This window comes from Amblyomma mixtum, chromosome 2, assembly GCF_055824585.1.
Source record: "Amblyomma mixtum isolate Tamu chromosome 2, ASM5582458v1, whole genome shotgun sequence".
Classification (NCBI taxonomy): domain Eukaryota; kingdom Metazoa; phylum Arthropoda; class Arachnida; order Ixodida; family Ixodidae; genus Amblyomma; species Amblyomma mixtum.
Genome location: NC_143013.1, coordinates 314,381,701 through 314,398,624, shown reverse-complemented (window position 1 = coordinate 314,398,624; position 16,924 = coordinate 314,381,701). Strand labels below are relative to the sequence as shown.

Sequence of the window (16,924 nt, the reverse complement as noted above, 5' to 3'; positions counted from 1 at the left end):
TTGTGCCAAGGGAAGTGATCCTTAATTAGTTCAGTTGCTATACTGTTGAGCCCCTATCTTTATAATGAAAACAACGAAGGCAACACATGAATGTTATTCTTTCTTTCATGCACTTCCTTGAACCAAGAAAAAGTTGATCACACTTGCCAAACCGACGGCCGAAGTATTCTATAGCTCGCGCACAAACTCGACGAACACATGATGAGCTTGTTCATCACTATAAAAGCAGCGCGAACTTCATGACGAACACAGAAAGGGAAGACGATCAGGGTAAGACGTTCCATAGTTATATCAGCGTCTGTGTCTCGTCTTCCCTTTTTGTGTCCTTCGTGAAGTTTGCTCAGTTTTCACTGTCACAAACTCGCCGCGAAGCGAAGAGTGGACCACGGCGGTCTCGCAGGCTGAAAATGGTGGCATTCCTTAAAAAGCAAAAAGTTCAACCTGTCGAACGCCACTTTCTACACGGCGCGGAAAAACAACAAACGCTTGCATGATGTATTGAAAGCGCCCCTGGCGGGCAGGGATGGTAGCAGCGCAGCTTCGCTCGTTGAGGCGATAACGCGAGCATCAAGTTATCGAGGTGGGCCAGCCGGATGTGCCGACGCCCCTTCGCTCTTTGCCGCGCATCTGCTGATAGAGCGCGCTGGCAAGCAGTTTTTTCCATTTCGGCCACCGCTCGCGTGCTCCGTATTACTTTTGGGGCACCTGTACGTCAACTTTTCTTTCATACCGCTCACTGAAAATGCAGTTGACAATCTCGAATATATACCATGTAGCGCGCTTCGAAGGGACTTCACCTACTGAATTGACACTAAATAACCGCCATGATTTTTTTTAATGGGTTTCAACACCCTTCACATGTTCTGTCGCTCCGTAGAAGTCCTTCAGTTGCTAGTTCAGTCTTATGCTGTTCTTTTTTCTGTTGCCTATATTCATGTGTCCAGCTGATCCGACTAAGTTCATATGCCTATCACCCGAGCTGTAATTATTTTGCGTGACACTGAACACGTGGTTCACCGAACGCGACACGTAACAAGTGCCCTCTCTAAATGCAAGGGGGCGACGCTAGTCCTCCAGTATCATCAGCGTGTCTTTGGCAATTAGGCGCTTTGCTCCATATCTGAATACAGGTCATCGGCATACAGCCGCTAAACGTCGCTAGCTACTAGTTCCTGTGCTTCAGATTATTCTCAGAGCATGCCTTGACAACCGAAGAATGGGTTGCTAAAAGACTTACTGCGATCTTTACCTGCCGCAAGGTTGGTTCTGACAGATGTAAAGACGCAACCGATGAATACACCATGGCACAAGCAACATGTGTCGTGTTATATTTCTTTGTAAAACAAAATAAAAAACAAAAGCGCGTCGAAACCAATCGGTGCATACATTAATAACAAGCAAAGACTAGATAGGTGGCCATGTGGCTACCGCACGCAGTGAACTTGCATATAGAGCATGATACTGTACAGCTCTTCTTTAACGGCATAACAGTGCAGTCACACGAGACAGCAACGGGGCAAGAAAGCAGTCGGCGCAAATATCGAAAGTAGCCCAGACGGCTTCTCATCTTCGTGTTCCCGATCTTTAGATGCCTCAGCTCAACGCGAGTCTGTTCAGAGTCACTCATGCCCCTCGCAGACTGGAAGCACAATGGAGCGATAAGGAGCATTCTCTTTTTAAATCCACACTTTCGCCATGTAAACTGCGTTCAGGACAGCCTGCCGATTCTTCACCTATTCTATCCGCTCTCCCTGTGTTTCGGACATTTTCGTTTCACAACCTTCGTGAGTCGACAGAAAGTGATACTAAAGCAAGAAACACGGATACGCTGTTGTTGCCTGTAGAATTTTTCCGGTAGAAAGAGTTGGGCAGGCGGAATCTAAAAAAGAAAAAAGGAAAGCAGTAGCACATGTAACAAGTGAAGGCGGGCTAGTTGGTGGTTGATGGTTTTTATGCAGTAGGCGGAAGCCTACTGCATAAAAAAAGAAAATGACCGTTGCATCAGCTCCACTTCGGTACCTTTATCTAAGAAAGAGTTAAACTATCTAGATGCTAACTTGTGCCACGCGCGCCCACGTGCCTGTGTTATTTGATGGTTTCGGCTGTTTATCAGGTGTGATTACGGTTCCTGTATAAATGTGGTTTTCCTGTAGTAAACTTTACTTGAAGTTCCACGTCTTGTCCTGTGCTTTCCTCTCTTCGTCCTGCGTCGTTTTGCGCGGTAACAATATGCACTCCATTAGAAAGCAGTAGCAGAGTTTCAAAGAAGGGCCAGGAAAGCGGCCACTTTTACTACTGTGCCACTGCAGTCGCATGGTCCCTTTGCAGCTCTTCAGAGACTGTACCACACAAAAGCGACACTCTCCAAGCAGCTTTCCGTAAGGTCGTTCCGAAAACATTCAGCGCGTCGGCGTCCACCTCCGAATTCAGCGCCTTCATGGCCCAAGGCGCGTGTAGTACAGTGACCGCAGATGCCCAGACGAGCGACGCTATCGTCTCCGCCTCCTTCCGGGTAATTTCCGCGAGCGCTAGGTTCCTTCGCATCGTGTAATGGCCGGCCCTGTTCTGCGCGGCCTCACCGGCAGCGCAAACAGCAGCCACGGACTATACACGTGCACACAAGGGAAGGCTCGTCCATCCAAAGCGAGTAACAATGGGCCCGTCTGTATAGCCGCATGCCCATTCCGTTGAAGTGTGCCCGTCGGTGTTTACAAAGCCGCGCAGACCAAAACATACACAAACATACGGCAGTAGAGAAAGCGAGTGTTTCTTCACTCGCTCTGATCTCCGTTAGGCGACTAGATCCGAAAACACACGCCACGAGAATGATCGCTTGCTTCCGGTTCTCTTCCCAGGGCCTCGCACCGTAAGCGGTTTTATTCATCCCTTTCGCTGCATGGTGTTTGACTTTCCGGCTGAAGGCGATGGGACCATCCTCACTGAGCAGAAGCTTAGCATTAGCAATAGTAAGCAACTGCGGAAGCAACAGACTTGAGTTTAATATCGAAAAAGTTGGAACGATCTCACGTTCACAGCTGTGTGTGGTGCCCGCTTCGAGTGCTGTTTTGCGAAGCGAGTGCTTCCTGGCGACGATCATTAATTTCAGAAAAGTTGCGCAATCGTTAGGGAAGAAACTTGTCCAACATTCTGGGACGAAAATTTTGAAAGCTGAAAAATTGTAAGACACTGCTATTGAAATATTGAAGGCAACGGTCCATCTTTCTCATATGTAGACAAATATTCCTTTTAAAGTGCTTCCATCGATCGTATTGGTTTATCGGTTTATTGGAATTTAACGTCCCGAAGCGACTCAGGCTATGAGGGACGCCGTAGTGAAGGGCTCCGGAAATTTCGACCACCTGGGGTTCAGTAACGTGCACTGACATCGCACAGTACACGGGCCACTAGAATTTCGCTTCCATCTAAATTCGGCCGCCGTGGCCGGGATCGAACCCGCGTCTTTCGGGCCAGCAGCCGAGCGCCGTAACCACTGAGCCACCGCGGCGGGCATCGATCGTATTGAACAGTTAAAACTACCATATAAAACCAATGGGGAACGCCTTTGACGATAGCAAAAGCGTTAACAGAAAAAAATACATGACTGCCGTTGTGTTATCTGAGAATGTATTGATTCTCATAGTGAAATCTTAAATTATATGAAAAAAGAATGCGTTCATAAACGGTTTCTCGTTAAAAAATGTTTTTGTCTAGAATTGTTGGGTATAAGGAGTACACTTCAGTACATTTTCCACAGCCGCCTTGAAATATGGTGCTCAAGACACGCTCGCTATGTTCATTTCAGCAGAGAAATGTCGAAGCTGCCGTTTCCTCAAAGGGATCCGCGGAAGGAAACTCTAGCTATAATTTTTCGATGCTTGCATGATACCCACAACCTTCACGAGGCCGACAGTATTCACAGACGGGCAGCTGCATTCCTTCAGGCAAACATTACGGAATGTATTCGAAAGAAGAAAAAAAATGTTAATGTTCACCACCTGTTCAGCAGACGCTTCTGACTTTCAGAGGAGACATGACGCACGGTTTCCCTAAGAGGGATTATTGCGTCGTAATAAATGTATGCACAAGAATCAAAAGCGCGAAAGACCTTACTCATGCTGTTGATGCACACCGGCAAGCGGCTATAGCAAATTCTCTTAGTTGAGACTCAGTCCTGCTCAGCAGGAAACAAAAAAGACAAAACCATTAAAGTATACGGAGTTTTTTTTTTTTTTTTCAGAAGTGAAAACACATAATGAGGTGGCAGGAGAGAGGCCTCGGGCCGCTAGCCAAAGTTTCGACAATAGAATTTATTGTCAGGTAAACTGAAGTCATTTAGTCGAAACGTTAACTAACGAATTGAGGATTTTCCCTTGCTCCATGTTCACCTCGCATTAATTCCATCTTCCCTGCCCTGTGTTCATTGGAATACGAAACCGTGGAAGCAACACACACACACACAGCATGCTGGAGGCGCGCCGACAGAGGCTAATCGACGCTCACCTTCGACCATGAGCGCGAAGCCGTCGCCGCGCCTGCGCAGGATCTCAATGGCGATGACCACCATGTCGACCAGCGAGGGCTGCTTCTCCTGGCGGTACAGCTCGTACGACATGTGATCTCCCGAGAAAAGGCCTGCGCCGGTGCATGTGAACGAGACAGCGACATGGCAGCAAGCCGTTGCACACACTTCGAGCGCTCTCCAGATCATTCTAAGACTTCAGACCATTATAATCGAAGTCGAGTTAGCACTGTGTTGTAGCATACCCACGTAAGAAATGTTTCGATCAGTTGCTGCCTAAACGCCGTTTCTCAGGTACACAGGGTACAGAAGACGAAGCAACCGAACCGCTTTTGAGTCGACGCTTGTCTTCCTGAGCGATGTGGGAACGAGTGCATGTCGGTGAGCCTTTCGTACCTTTAATATTGCATCATTTTATCAGTTTCTTAATTGTGTGCCTGCGTCATTTTGAGTGCAACATTTATTTGACGTTTTTAATTTCTTTTAAATTTATTAACAAGAAATATTTCTGACATAAAAGACGTGCTTCGCAAATTTATTCACTCTCACCCCTCATTAAAATTATCAGCAACAATACGTCACCAGCACCGGTGCACGATTCCATATGACAATAACTGCCCATAAGCTGTGAGAGAGATTTCACTAGCAGGACAGTGAATCTCGTACAATATGCTAACATGCGCAGAGCTCTTCTACTCTCCCTCATAAGTACCTTATTTTAATGTACCTGATAAAACCGATTCTGACACTTTTGTTGATTCAACATGCTACAAATCACTGCTGTTTTCTGCATCTTACAAATAACTGCTGTAGAGTCTTCTTGGGAGATTCCAAGGTGCACAAAACGCGTTGTAATTGCCTCCACTCGAAGAACAACACCCACCGCACCTAAAAAATCCACCATCCACGCCCCACCTGGATCCGCCATTGCTGCATACAAATGATTTGCTCAAGATCATCACGCTTATATTGCATGCCCTGCATAAACGGGTCCATAACAGTTCTCATTCTAAACAAGGTGAATGCAAAAGACCGCGGCTTACGGTTTAAGGGGGTTCAACGTTCCAAAGCGATTCAGGCTATGAGGGATGCCGTAGCGAAGGGCTCCGGATAATTTCGACCACCTGGGATTCTTTAACATGCACTGACAACGCACAGTACACGGGCCTCTAGAATTTCGTCTCCATCGAAATTCGGCCGCCGCGACCGGGATCGAACCCGCGTCTTTCCGGTCAGTAGCCAAGTGCCACAACAACTGAGCCACCGCGGCGGCTTGGAAAAGCCGCATTTAACCGTATCCGATGCAGGTAGGCGCTGTAATGACCACAGCTATGTAGGGTTTCGACAGCGCTGCCTTACCCAGCAGGTACTCGGTCTTGTTGGTGTCGATGGCCAAGAGTTCCTCTCGAGAGCCGACAAACTTCCGATTCTTCTTGTCCTTCTTCCACTGGTCGACAAGATCGAGGCCATCGCTCCGTTTGCCGCCACCTCGCTGCTTGTCCTTGAAGTATGCCAGGCCGCCACCCAGAATTACCTGAGGGCAACACAGGACCAGGCTATCCTAAGCAATTCTTCAACGCACAGGATACAACAGAGTCAGCAGCGCGTAAAAATTCTAAAATGACCTTTTATATACTGCTGTAGACAAGGCGGATACCTCCCGGTCAGACTTCGCTATATTTCTAACGTCCACAATGACCTCAAAACGCAATGCAGTTGATCAAAGAACAGTACGGAATCCCACAGCCCTCAACTAATTTCCAAAGAGTATGCGAAGTACGAGTAGTACGAGTATTTCACTGTGCTCGCATTCTGCTCGCATCCTACTCGGTTTGCAAACCAAGGGCCTAGCACACTGGTACAAATGCGCTTCCTGCTCTTTCAGCCGTTACTTAACGTCGTCTGCGAAGCTGACCAGATTTGTGTGTCCCCTCGGGTATTTGGTGATGTGCCACACTTAGTCAGTAAATCGCGGATTCAGCTGCTATAGGAAGAAGTGGCAGCAGTGGCTTTACAGAGCTCTTCCCCCTCCAGAAACCAGAATCTCATATCCACAAGTGGGACATTTTCATTGGCCACCAGGCAAACATAGAAAATATGCATGCTGATTGCTCACAAGATTATAATGTGATTCCGGCGTTCTGGAGTAACAGTTTTCCGGTGCCACAAACAAACAACTAATATGACGCCATGAACCCCTGAAAATTTCCGCGTTTCGATGCCCATAGGTTGGAGTAAATTATGAAGAAAGGAAGACTGCGGTAACTGACTAGCTGTGGGCAGTCACCCTGATCCATAACTTAAGGACTGGGGTGAAAGGGGTGAATCGAGGGAACGGGGGCGAGGGGCTCATCCCACCCGTGCTCGGGACCGTAGTGCAGCAGGTCGCCATACATACGTCTGCACAGTACAGAAGTCCCTGCGCGCCTCTCGCTGTACGTGAAGAAAGGCCTCGTATCTTTACTGCTCCAGAGGCAGAATCGTACCACCACGTCTGCTTACATTAAGCAGAATGCGTTGTTGGGCAAGTTGGTTCATATTGCTTTAGAAAGATGGGATGCGCACATGAGACAATCACAAGAAAGAAGACGGAATGGGCCCGTCCCGTCTTCTTTCTTGGGATTGTCTCATGAGCGCATCCCATCTTTCTAATGCTTACATTAAGGTTCTTTCCGGGCTCGTCCTCGACGAGTTGGCGGGCGATGTCCTTGCAGCGTGTGCGCTTGGGCATCTTGGAGTCCATCTCCCAGTCGCGGTGAGCCGCGTGCGCGTACAGGGCTGCCGGGGTGGCGTGCGTCACCCGCGTGGTGGTAACCAAGCCAGTGGCCATGCCTGCAAGCAAAAGGGCGCCCCCCTCCGTTAAATTACTTGAGGAACAGTCGAGGCCTCGTTAGCGGTGCTGCGCTGGCCAGTCGCAATTTTCTGACGGAAGCCAGCAGCTAATTTCGACATCGACTAATTCCGTGACGTACGGACAAAGTTCTGAATCGGGCCCATGCCCTTCCTTCGTTGCATTTTCTAGGCGACATCCACAGCTTCCCATTCGACAGGTAACGAAGGAACGGCAAGAAAAGACCAAGAAAAGCGGCGTTTCGTTCAGAGCGAGAGAGAACTTTTCCACGAAACGTCATGTCACGCATTAGGTGTTCAGAGGAAGTACAGACGTGCTTAATCAGAGCTCTTTGTTCGGTGCGGGAACACTGAGTGGGGCAAAGTGAGCCAGTCCGCCAACAAAATTTCACGACTTTGAGCTCGAACTTCAGACAAGCACTGGGTGCAAGTACAGCGATTTGGAAGGGAGGGGGCGGCATTTAGTGTCCGCGCTTGCTGCGAAGCATGCTCTCGAGTTCTTTGTTTGAACTCAATTTTAAGACAGTTTCTCCCTGCCCTCCGATTCACCACTTCAGACAGTGTCATGTTGGTGCGTGCGAGGAAGCTCGGTACGAATCTTAGTCAAGAGAAAGCCCAAGCTAGTGCGCTGGTTTTTCGTGCCACCATTTTTGAAGACTGCTGATGACTCGTAAACAGGAAATGCATGGGTTATTGTCCCCAAAAACCGCTACGCCGAAGAATGGAAACAGAGACGTGTCTAGTATGTATGTGCGACCGTTACCCCTGTCCTGGGCCCTCTTGATAAAGGAGTGCAACTCGTTGCCAGCGGCCGAGTCGCACTCGGACACGTTGGCCCTGGCCGACAGGCCCAGCATCGCCATCTTGGTCTTGGCGCCACAAAAGAGCGCTGTCGCCGACGCCGCGCTGTCCGTCACCTGCCGGTCCACCGCGTACGTCTGCGCAAGGAGAAAAAAGCAAGGTCAAACCTATGTGTGCCTCCGGTAAACCAAGGCTACGACTCGTCGCCGTCTTTCACAGTTCCATGTGAACCGTTGTGTGCAGTGCAGAGCAAAACGCGGAGTGAAGTGAAGTGAAACGGGGAGTGTAGAGTGGAATGGTGTAGTGAAGAGCACGGAGAACCAGAGTTCAGTGAAGAGTATAGGGTGTGGAATATGAACTAGAACATTTGATGCATGGAACTACTGCTCTCATTTCATTGCCCCGTGGAAGAGCGAAAAGTATGCGAGTTCGGTAAAACCTACAAGCTCTGCGGCACTCTATCCGCGATTCTGTGTCATCGCTTTCAAGACTCCGTGTGTATACCTTAAGGAGCGCCGTGTAAGGGAAGCGCTCAAAGGAAAGGCTGCCCTCTTCGCCAGGTTGCTCGCTGTCCCGCTGCTGGGCGCGGTAGATGCGCGAAGCAGTCACCGTCGAAATGCCCATCCCGTCCCCCACGAACACGATCACGTTTTTCGCCGGCGCGTCCACCACGGGCGACGACAGGAGGCGCGAGACGCTGTCCTGGCCCGTCTGCCGCCAGAACTCTGGATCGTCCTCTCCGTCGGGGACGGGAGGACTCTCTGACGACGTCGCCGTCGGGTTCGCTGCATGGAAGAGACAAAAAACAAGTAAACATGATAGATCGACTAACTACGTAATCAATTTCGATAAATTAAAATCAATTACAATGTTTACCGCTCGGTTAACTGCTTTATCACAGTCAATTTTTGCGCCTGCCAGAACAACTGGCATTTTTTGCGCAGCTTCAACGGCGGGACATAGACAGGAGAGACACAAACAATGGACACTTCGATGGACTGTCAACTGCTAAGTATTTCACTCTGATCGAAAGATATATAGGCGCCGCAGAAGTATGAAACCACAAAAAAGCGTCCATGCTGGTTGGAGAAATTGTGCTGTGATCGCAGAATTGTTTGTGTTCGAGGTAGTTGGTTCGCTATCAACACAGCACCGCACAAGCGCTATCAGCGGTTGTGTTTACCTTTCCTGACCCTGTGTTCTGTCTTACTGTTGCCCTTTTTCTTCACATACAACGTTAATGCAGACATAGTACTCCCACAGAACTTGAACAGACACTGAAGCACCTTTTCCGTGCAGCACTTTCTTGGAGTTAAACTGCAGATCAGTAGAGAATTTCACGCTGCTATATATTCATGGTTTGGTTTGTGGGGTTTAACGTCCCAAAGCGACTGAGGCTATGAGAGACGCCGTAGTGAAGGGCTCCGGAAATTTCGACCACCTGGGGTTCTTTAACGTGCACTGACATCGCACAGCACACGGGCCTCTATAATTTCGCCTTCATCGAAATTCAGCCGCCGCAGCCGGGATCGAACCCGCGTCTTTCGGGTCAGCAGCCGAGCGCCGTAACCACTGAGCCACCACGGTGGGGGTGCTATATATTCATCTCCGCGGCAAAACACTGTTCAATTCGTGTGTAGATTTCTCTATTGTAAACAATTAAAAAAGTGGCCAATTTTTTTCCCCCGTGATCCACCCGCCGAGCCGTCAAGGCCCGCTGGAGGCTACAGTACATTCTATGAACGACGCGGGAAAAAAAGCGGTTCGTGTCTCAATACGTTCCGCATAAAAGGCAAATAGACAGGTAATACCGTAAGTGTTTCAGTGTTTCCACACTTCCTCCGAAGCAAAGATCAACAACAGCGCTGAAAAGTCGCTAGTCGACCGTCCCCACCTTGTACGGCCACCGTTGTTGCTTGTTACTCCGCAACATTTTCCTGCTTGGTCGCTTCGCGAATATCCGCGTGCCGTTTCTCCGGGCGTTTAGACGCGAAAAAAAAAGAAAGAAAAAGTTTTTAACCCGGTCGTAAGGTAAAGACGTGCCGCGACGAGAGACACCTGCTTGTTCCGTCCTGTTTCACGCTTCGGACGCAACCGGAACGGCTTGCCACGCATCCAGGAACACCGAGACAAGGGTGCAGGCTTGGCGAAAACTGAGGTGTCTCTGTGCGACTGCGGGCGCCACAGTTTCTTCCCGCCGTAAGGAAAAGACAAAATCTTGCCAGCAGGAAGACGTCGAGCTCGTCGCGATTAAAGCGTGCGATTAAATTTAGAAGAGGATGCAAAAGAGCAACTAATAAAAACAAGCTTGGTCACATATTTTGCTGAGAACAGAGGCAAGAGTCCTGCCGTTCATGAGGCGCCTATCGTTTTCCTTCTGGGGGCCAGCTATCTGCGCCGGTTATTTACAGAAAAAAAAAAAAGGAAACTGAAAACTGGCTGCCTGAATGGGGACTCAGATTTAAAGGCTCAACTTACGCCTCATTTGAAAAAAAAATTCATATGGACGTAGCAGTCCCCATTTTCCAAACGTGCCGTTGATCTATGCGTCCCTCTTATCGGCATTCTTGTCGGCCTATTCCGTCGGCTGGCAAGCAGCGATGCTTCAAAATTGACGTCGGAGGTCACTCCGTTTTCTCTGACGTGTGACCTCGCCAACCAGGCGTAAATTCACTACCTTTCGCTGCTTCGTTAGTGAGCCCACTAATGAGCCCACTAATGAGGACAGCGTAACCTACTAACCACCCTCAATCCTTCTTTGTCATAACTGTTTTCTTGTTCCTCCCTGGCCTCCGATCATTGGTTGTTTGAGTTCAGTTTGGTTCATTTTTATTCTGTCTGTAGAGCCGCCATATAACTTCCGCAACAGATTTTTAGCGCAATCTAGGAAACGGTTGTACTGCGTAAATGAGGGACGTTAGCTGCATTGCAAGTGAGAGCCATGAGCATCGAAGAACGACAAGACGGGGTTCATGAATAAAAGTGGTCGTACATTGCTGTGGTCTGCACTGAGCCGATGACGCAGACGCTCTCGGGCACTACAGAAAACATTGCATGCTTGCAGAAAAATAGCTAACGGCGATTGGACTGAAGACTAGTGTCCTAGCCCACTTGACTCACTGCCTAATGCCCTCAGTACAGCTACACTAAACTTCTTGAACAGTTCACGGTCATGATCCATGTTCCTAGCAACGTCCCCATAACGCGTCTGAATAATCCGCCCTTCCCTTCGAAGGCAAACATTACACAGTATAATTATCCGCGCAATGTTCACGCCCTATTCATTGTACTCCACCGATAATCGCCAGTTTGCTGTCGTTGTCATTGTTCCTGTTGCTCGTCGGTACCTGCGTGATATCGCGTGCATTGATGCGCAGCCGGCGCAACTATTTTCGCCTGAGCAAGCAACAAGACGCAAGGCTTCATCAAGCGCGCGTTCCGGTGTTTGGAGATGGAGACACGTCCTGTCGCCACCACACTCGTAGCGCACTCAGGAGGCAACGAGCGGGAACCGGTAGGTTATCGCGACCGCGTTTCAGAATTACTTCCTCGGCCGCAAAAGTATACATGCGCGTCGCTATGGATGGAAAGGAGGAGAAAAAGAAAGAACGAAGTGCTTCCGCGATTGCGAGATGAAAGAAAAGGAAACCACCAAAGGCAGGAAAGCAGAAGCACGTTCTGCCTGGGCATGTTTTGTACCCGTGGCACGCACTGCCGCGAGCGGCACAAATTTGTCATTGACAAAAATGTCCCCGAGACACGAATAAGAAAAGGAATTCCGAATTAAAGCGACAGCGAGGCACAAAAGAGGAAGAAAAAAAAAAGGAAAACGTCAGCACGACCGCGACCACTTAGTTTGCGTCGTCGTGCCTTAATGCGCACGACAGACAAGCGGGGAAGCACTTTCCGCGTTTCTGCTGCTGAACTCGCGCTCGTGGTTTTGCTCTCTCGGTGTCCCTCTGTCGCCGAGTGAGTCGGGCAAGAGGAGCCGCCTCATGTTTAGCAAACGCACATCAGAGTCCTCCAGCTTGACCCGATAGAATGCAGTAGGATCATTTGCGCTTTGATGGTCGGGCGGAGTATGCGACCAGCTGCCTTGGTCCTTTGAAATGGGCTGGTCCTCCATGAAAGCAAAAGTTCTTGATCGATAAGTGTTCTTGTATTCTCTGCATCAAAGGCCGAATTCACAGCTCAGTAAAAAAAAAAAAAACTGACGCATTCTACGAGAACCACCTGTACCGGGTCTATTAAGTAAACCGACCTTGTTTGAGGCATAAAGAAAAGTGGCTACGATTGCCACGCGACAGAGGGAATTTGAAAGCAGCTTATCTGTAAGCGAACAGTAAAGTACTCCAATCCGTTTAACTAAAGTGCTTTTCAGGAAACAGTCTGGCAGATCGACTACCCCGATGTGGCGGTGGTTCAGGTTTCTAGCCGCTGACCTGGACCAATTTTTCGTCCATCAGAGCCCTCATAATGTGACAGTTCTTTTTTATTTTTTTCTGCAGCCGTATGACAGCGTTCGGGAGAATGCTCACTGTGATTGCGCCCTGACTTGGATTGAACTCCACCGTGCCGGGCTGATTCCTTGAAACGTTTATCTAAGAAACAACGTTCCTCAGCGCAGGGCTAAGCGGTACCTCTCAGAAAAATACTTTTACTTACACTAACAAGTGCACCAAAAGGCTGGACACCTTGCAGAGTGTGCAGCAGAAGTAATTTGGTAATTTTAACATACGAGTAGGGATTGCTCTATGCCAGTTTTACGTTTCTGGCTACCAACGATCCTGCGAACAGCAGACAAATACACAAAACAAAAGTACGAATATACAGGTACAGTCCAAGATCAAGGGGTTGTCAAAAGGAGGCAAATTAAGCTAGTTTGTACATGCGCCTGTTTAGTTGCGAGTAGAGCGTTGCAGAAATTTCAATGCACTGTCCCTCCTTCCATCGTTGCCTTCACTCTGTGTCAATTCTAAAATGCACAGAGTCTTCAGTAAATTAGTTTTCAGGTGCCTAAAAGAAAGTGTGCTATGAGCGTGCCGTCGCGGAGTGTTCTGGATCATAGTTTCGATCGCCTGAGGCTCCTTTACTTCGCAATAAAGTGCATGCACAGTCACGTTGTCCCATATCGCCTCCATCGAAAAGCGGCTTCCACTAACCCGAATGGCAACGGTTAGTGGGATTTTCGCAGCGGGCAACTGATCCCAGGGCTTTGAGGAAAAGATGTGGTCAAGGCTAGCCTACCACTCTATTCTGGCTGGAGAACTGAAGCACGATCGTAATGAAATAATACAGCGCCATTTAACGACATGAAAGTGGCCCATTTATTTTACATAATTTTACATCTCGCTTGAGGCTATGGCAGGAGGGGATAAAAAAATACCCACACAAATGGCAGCAATCAGCAGCATATGAGATAAAGAAAGCGAAAAAAAGTGCACAGTAAAAACATGTCAGCTACAAATCGCAGAGTATAAATATTACTTCGAAAGCAGAACACGACAAGGGCAAGGAAGGGAGTTCCAAATTTTTATAGCGGTCGGGGAAAAAATATTATTTGGACAAGCCAGTACAAGGGCTAAAAGGTTAAATGTTTAGTTCGTGGTAGCTCCTTAATAATGATAACTTAAAAAATGTAGGCAGTTGTCCCGTGTCTCAAGTCTCGCTGAATAAATTAACGTGTGCAAGAAGTTCAAACACTCAATCCGACGACGTGAGGAAAGTGTAGCGAGTCCAAGATATGGCAGATTGAAGAAAGGCAAAAAATCTGTCGTAATGGTGCAAATATACAAGATGGACGGTGTTTCAACGGAAGAAATGCATCTGATTAATTCCGGCTTGTGCCGAGTTTCCTTTCGCGCGGGTAACTCAGCATGGCTTATGCGGCGAAATTCCGCCGTCGCCGCCGTCCTCGTGCACCACCCTTCACCACCAATGAGGAGAACAGCACCGGCCCTCATCGTTGGCATTTCGCATCACCCTGAGTGTCGTTGAAATCCGTTTTACCACATTACCATTACAGTGATTATTTGTTTCTTTTTTTTTACCTCATCCGGAGTCCCCTTGATGCCAAGGGCAATACGCCGCGGTGGCTCAGCGGTTATGGTGCTCGGCTGCTGTCCCAAAAGACGCGGGTTCGATCCCGGCCGCGGCGGCTAGAATTTCTTTGGAGGAGAAATTCTAGAGGCCCCTGTACTGTGCGATGTCAGTGCACGTTAAAGAACCCCAGGTGGTCGAAATTTCCGGAGCCCTCCACTACGGCGTCTCTCATAGCCTGAGTCGCTTTGGGCGTTAAACCCCATAAACCAAACCAAACCAAACCACGTATCTTTATTTTTATTCTTTGCCTTATATTTTCTTGCTTGGTCCTGTTATGACGCAGTCGCAAGCGCACTACCTAGCAGTTGATCCAACAAAAAGCACAACAACGGAAGTCCATCGGCGTTCACCTCGCGGTCTATGCATAAAATTCCGACCACCCTCAGTACCCGCCGACAGCCCGGATGCCTCGTCTCGCTCCCCGCCAAACTGGCGTGAATCGCACGGGGCCCCGCTTCAATAAAATTAACGCGACACGCAGAACGAGAGAGAAGGGGTAAACACACTCGTGCGCAGCCAACGGCGAAATTGCACTCTCCCGTCGCCGGCGGAGAAAGTCGCTCGTAATAAGCTGGGCGAGAACGAGCTCGAATGTCGGTCAACGCCAGCCTCGGCGTGCACGCTCGGCTGCGCGTCGCTGACATTCTACGCTCGCGGCCACGTGCGCCGCAGCGCTGGCAAGCGGGAAGGCAGCCACGCGGGCCCCGCCGCATACAGACACCGGCAGCGCCTTTGTCGCCTCCGACTGAGCACGCGCCTTCACTTTCATTCCCCGTCAAAGTGCGCCAATAACTTGCTCGAAGCAACGCCAGCGTCCATGACAAATAATAAGGGCCAGTGCGTGTGGTGGCCCGCTTCCTTCAGAGCCTGCTTGACACAACGCATATTGAGTGCAATACTGCCTCGGCTCTTAAGGAGCGCGCATAATATCTCCGGATTTCCGGAACAGCGCCGAAGGGCGTGCAGCCCAGATCCGTATCGCCGGCACAACGCGTAATATACGTTACGTGGTTCCGTTGTTATGCGTGCACTGGGCTTGCATGCGCAATCCTGTGTTACGGGGTGCGATGAAAAAGTTAACAGCTTACTCTGCCAGTTTCCAGGAGAAAACGAGGGCGGCGAGCGCTCTGATCGCGGGCATATCCGACCCTCACTTTAATGGCTGAGTGACACCTCCATGAAAAAAAAAAAAACGAACTATGGGACCAGTTGAGCAATCCTTTGAGTTCAAACTGACTTGAACTCGCTGCGACACGTCCTCTCTCGACCGAGAGCGGCTTTCGAATGGCGCTCGCGCCACCGTGCTGCCGTTATATACAATTTTTCTAGCCATAACCTGCCCTTGTCCGGATTTCTTCGCCATCTTAAATGTAGGGGATAGGCCAACTAGTGTCCCATTTCGGAACCAGGGAATTTCCCAACATCTGACCAAGGGTTTCGGTTTATGGTTTATAGGGCTTTAAAGTTCCAAAGCGACTCAGGCTATGAAGGACGCCGTATAGTGAAGGGCTCTGGAAATTTCGACCACCTGGGGTTCTTTAACTTGCACTGACACCGCACAGTACACGGGCCTCTAGCATTTCGCCTGCATCGAAATGCGACCGCTACGGCCAGAATCGAGCCCGCGTCTTTCGGGACAACAGCTGAGCGTTATAACCACTGGGCCACCACGGCGGCTGCACATACGGCGAAGCGGTTTTGGTGTGACGCGAGATCTAATATTATCGCATTAAAGTTCAAACAATGTTACAGGTTTTTCTTCCACTAAGCAAAGTCTTGCATATGACGATGTCTGAAGTTTTCGAAGGCTAGGCACTTCCAGATATGGTGACTGTGTTATCACCGCGTTTGGGACATGTCGTTGCTTATGTGTGCTGCCTGTTCTTTCTCCATCCAATGGTGACGTTCGGGGTCAGTGCGAAGCCTGTTCTGGCCTTCTTTGCCAATACCTGACTTGCCCCATCGTTAATTCGTAGAGTGGTCTGCACAACAGGACACGAACCCGTTTTAACGGAGAACCGGAGTTCAAGCCCTGCGTCCACGCGGTCCTCGAAGCTGGTCTTAGAACGAGCCGTCTGATACCGTTGTCCTTGTTGGCTTCGCAAGAAGCCGTGGATCTGATAATGCCCCGTCAGGCGGCTCCGCCATAGATGCTAACAAGGTCAGCGCGCCAAGAGGACGCCCTTCTTGACACCCGCGCTGTGCTGGGGAGATATTATCTGCACTTTCTCCTTGCAGCAAAAGAATGTCTTTCTTTAGACTGCCGCCACGGTGGCTGTCCTTGGTCTTGTTTGCCCCTTCGTTAAAATTGTGTCCCCCCTGCGTTGACAATGCCAGCAATTTTCAGACTTCATATACGCCCTTTGAATCACATTAATGAAACTCTTGTCTGGAACCAGTAAGTTGGCTGAAAGGTTGCGCTGCCTTTTTGTTGGAAAAACGTTTCTCTCTCTCTCTCTCTCTCTCGTTACATTCTCTCATTTTGAGTGGCTATCAAGAGTATCGCAAAGTGATGCCGTCCTCTCCTTGAGGATTTTTTTTTTTTTGTTCATCGCCAGAGAGGCTGGCGTTCTAGCTATCACATCGAGCGATTTGCCTGCATAGTGATGCTGCTGACGTCTGAAAAAAGAAACGGTTGAGCAATTGATGACG

General features: G+C 49.2%; 1 protein-coding gene across 2 annotated transcripts in view; it reads right to left on the bottom strand.

The window, feature by feature from the left end:
- The window catches only part of LOC149365030 (alkaline phosphatase-like), a 44,864-nt gene that overhangs the window by 5,451 nt on the left and 22,489 nt on the right, over nucleotides 1-16,924 (bottom strand). Inside the window, exons 2-6 of one of the 2 annotated variants that reach the window (XM_089575105.1) lie at nucleotides 8,675-8,955; nucleotides 8,133-8,307; nucleotides 7,179-7,351; nucleotides 5,879-6,053; nucleotides 4,501-4,632 (exon numbers count right to left, since the gene is read on the bottom strand). In XM_089575105.1, the coding sequence (XP_089431231.1) occupies nucleotides 4,501-4,632; nucleotides 5,879-6,053; nucleotides 7,179-7,351; nucleotides 8,133-8,307; nucleotides 8,675-8,955 (936 nt within the window). The remainder of the gene's footprint in view (nucleotides 1-4,500; nucleotides 4,633-5,878; nucleotides 6,054-7,178; nucleotides 7,352-8,132; nucleotides 8,308-8,674; nucleotides 8,956-16,924) is intronic. The other variant, XM_089575106.1, reaches the window with a different exon arrangement.